Source organism: Camellia sinensis, chromosome 12 (assembly GCF_055761805.1).
Source record: "Camellia sinensis isolate YWXY chromosome 12, ASM5576180v1, whole genome shotgun sequence".
In the NCBI taxonomy this organism is placed as follows: domain Eukaryota; kingdom Viridiplantae; phylum Streptophyta; class Magnoliopsida; order Ericales; family Theaceae; genus Camellia; species Camellia sinensis.
The window spans coordinates 91,245,252-91,248,258 of record NC_138972.1 but is presented as its reverse complement, the minus strand read 5'-3'; the positions used below and the strand labels follow the sequence as shown (position 1 = coordinate 91,248,258).

General features: G+C 41.4%; 1 protein-coding gene across 1 annotated transcript; it reads left to right on the top strand.

Moving 5' to 3' along the window:
• Nucleotides 1-1,417: 1,417 nt before the first annotated feature.
• Nucleotides 1,418-2,560, top strand: LOC145803726 (uncharacterized). The gene is made up of 2 exons (XM_082897062.1): nt 1,418-1,549; nt 1,700-2,560. The coding sequence occupies exons 1-2, from the start codon at nt 1,418-1,420 to the stop codon at nt 2,558-2,560; spliced, it is 993 nt and encodes a 330-aa protein (XP_082753188.1).
• The last annotated feature ends 447 nt before the right edge of the window (nt 2,561-3,007 follow it).

Sequence of the window (3,007 nt, the reverse complement as noted above, 5' to 3'; positions counted from 1 at the left end):
AAATAAAAAAATAAATATTTACCTGCGACGTTGGTCCTTTTATGTAAAATGTCACGTTTATTCTGGTGATATAGGAATGTCCGAGATTAACCTTAATGAGGCATTTTGGGATGAGCTTGGGGCCATTAATTTGGATGAGATTTTAGCAGAGCACCCCGCCCCCGCCTCACCTGAAGGATGGGGACATTCAAAGGATATAATTAGAAGACTGCATCCAGGCCTTGCCCAATTGATGGGTCGGCCAATCTATATACAGACTGATCCCACTGATGTCCCATACTTACTACGGAGGCAGAGCCGTACCCATACGCACAGACGCTTTCTCGGACTCACTCGTGTCCTTAGCATCACTCGTGTCCTCGGCATTGCTCTAGGATATGACCGTCCGCATTACATCGTAGGCCCTTTACCCTTAGATTTTGTGGTAAGAAGGGGAAACGTGTACCCCCAGGACTACATTTTTACCACTGTCCCTAACCCCTGGAGATTATTAATATTCAAAATGTTGACTTTAGTAATGACCTATCATATATCGAGACACCCGGCTGGATTGTTGATCGAGCATTTTTGGGATACATGCAGTCCGTCTCCATTTTCACAGTTCAGGCAGCGTGGATGTGTTTTGGTGTGGTCTAGTTAGGATGAGAATTTGAGTTTTTTATGCAACACTACTTCCCATGGTTGTTTGGCCCATTTGACCCACCATTCTAGATTTGGTAAAAGAAAACCTTTTTGTACACTAACCATGATGTGTTCTAATCCTTTTTTGTTGTCTTTTTTGTTTTTTGTTTTGTTGTACCACAAGGATAAAACACTAACATATTTTGACTTTTGAAACAAGGATGTAATATTAATTGCAAAAAAATAGTAAAGTTGAAATTATATAGATATATATATATTGCGCTATATACGCTTATATATATGTTGCGTTATGGATGTAATGCCTCGTTTATTACTTTGTAGAATGGCCAATAATGGTAATGGAAGTGAGTCATCAGTCAGTGGTACTGAATTGATGGAAAGAATTATGGAAAGAGCGGTTACTAGCTTTTTGCAAGCCTTGCAGACTAACATCAACAATGGGATGCCGGAACAGCGAAAAGAGCCGGTTACCATAAAACAGTTTCAGGATCTGAAACCTACCACATTTACCAGCAATCCAGACCCAATGGTAGCAGATGCTTAGGTTAAAGACATAGAAAAGATTTTTCGCGCCTTACCCTGCACCGAAAGACAGAAGGTAACTTTTGCCATTTTCACTTTCAAAGATAATACACAGGAATGGTGACTTCTCACTCTAAAGAAAGAATAAATTGCGACTTGGGCAAGATTCTTGAAAGTATTTTATGAAAAATACTTCCCAGATTCATTGCGGGAATAGAAGGCATCAGAATTCATACATCTAAAGTAAGGAATCATGACGGTGGCTGAATATGAGAGCAAGTTCACACAACTTGCTCGATTTGCGACATACGTCATCCCCACCGAAACTCGAAAAGCAAAAAAATTCGAATCAGGATTGGATGCTGAAATTAAAGATAGGCTCGAGGTTTTGAAACTGCCAACCTATACGAAAGTGATAGACCGAGCATACATTGTAGAAAAGGGGATTAAAACCTTGCGTTCCGGGGAACCAAGCCAAAAGAAGCGATTCTAGGAAAGAGACAATAGAAGATCTGGTGTTACGCCTCCCAAAAAGGTGAACACGGGCACAACCAGTTCAGAAAATCAAGGTCCTACCAATCCCCGAGGTGGCACTATTCCAATTTATCCTACTTGTGGGAAGGCTCATTGGGAACAATGTTATCGAGACATAAGAATATGCTTTAAATGCAATCAAGTGGGCCACTTGCTGAGGGACTGTCCAAAGCTGACTAATCCTATAGCCAACCCCTCTGGCCCAGTCAGATATCTCGCAGGACCTGGAGGAGAGAGGAAAGACCAAAAATGCCAAGGAAGGGCTTTTGCCTTGGTACCTAGAAAACCAGAAGTTACTGAAAACATTGTGTCAGGTATACTTTCTATCTATGGTCATTTAGCTCATGTCCTCATTGACTCTGGGTCAACTCATTCTTTTGTTGCACCACCCTTTGCTGCCAAGTTGGCATCAACACCCGAACCCTTAGGATATATATTGTTTGTGTCTTTTTCTTCTGGTAATTTTGCCTATAATATTGAGGTGTATAGATCATGTACTATAACCTTAAAAGGCAAAACTTTATATGTAGACTTGATTCTCCTCCGCATTAGGAACTTTGATGTGATCTTAGATATGGATTGGCTAGCTGCCAACCACGCCTCTATTGATTGTAAAGCCAAAAAGGTCTCCCTTAGGTTGCCAAACCAACCCGAGCTTGTCTTTGATGGGACTGGAGTTTCAAACACTCCTTGTATTATATCTTCCATAACAGTCCAACGACTTCTACGAAAAGGTTGTTGTAGTTATATCTGTTATGTGATCGATACACAAAAAGAGGCCCCCACCGTTGATGCAATCCTCGTGGTTCGAAAATTCTCAGATATCTTTCTTGAAGATCTACCTGGTATCCCGGCTGATTGAGAAATCGAATTCGCCATTGAAACCCAACTTGGCACACAACCAATATCAAAAGCTCCTTATCGCATGTCGATGACAGAATTGAAAGAGCTGAAGACTCAACTCCAGGAACTACTGGACAAAGGCTTCATTCGACTTAGTACCTCACCCTATGGAGCTCCAGTATTGTTCGTAAAGAAAAAGGATGGCACGATAAGATTATGCATCGATTACCGGGAGCTGAACAAGGTCACCATCAAGAATCGGTACCATCTGCCACAAATCGATGACTTGTTCGATCAACTTCAAGGCGCCCAAGTATTCTCAAAAATCGACTTGCGATATGGCTATCACCAACTAAAAGTCAAAACGGAAAGCATCGAAAAGACTGCCTTTAGAACCCATTATGGGCACTACAAATTTCTTGTCATGCTCTTTGGCATCACAAATGCTCCAGCAGCCTTCATAGAC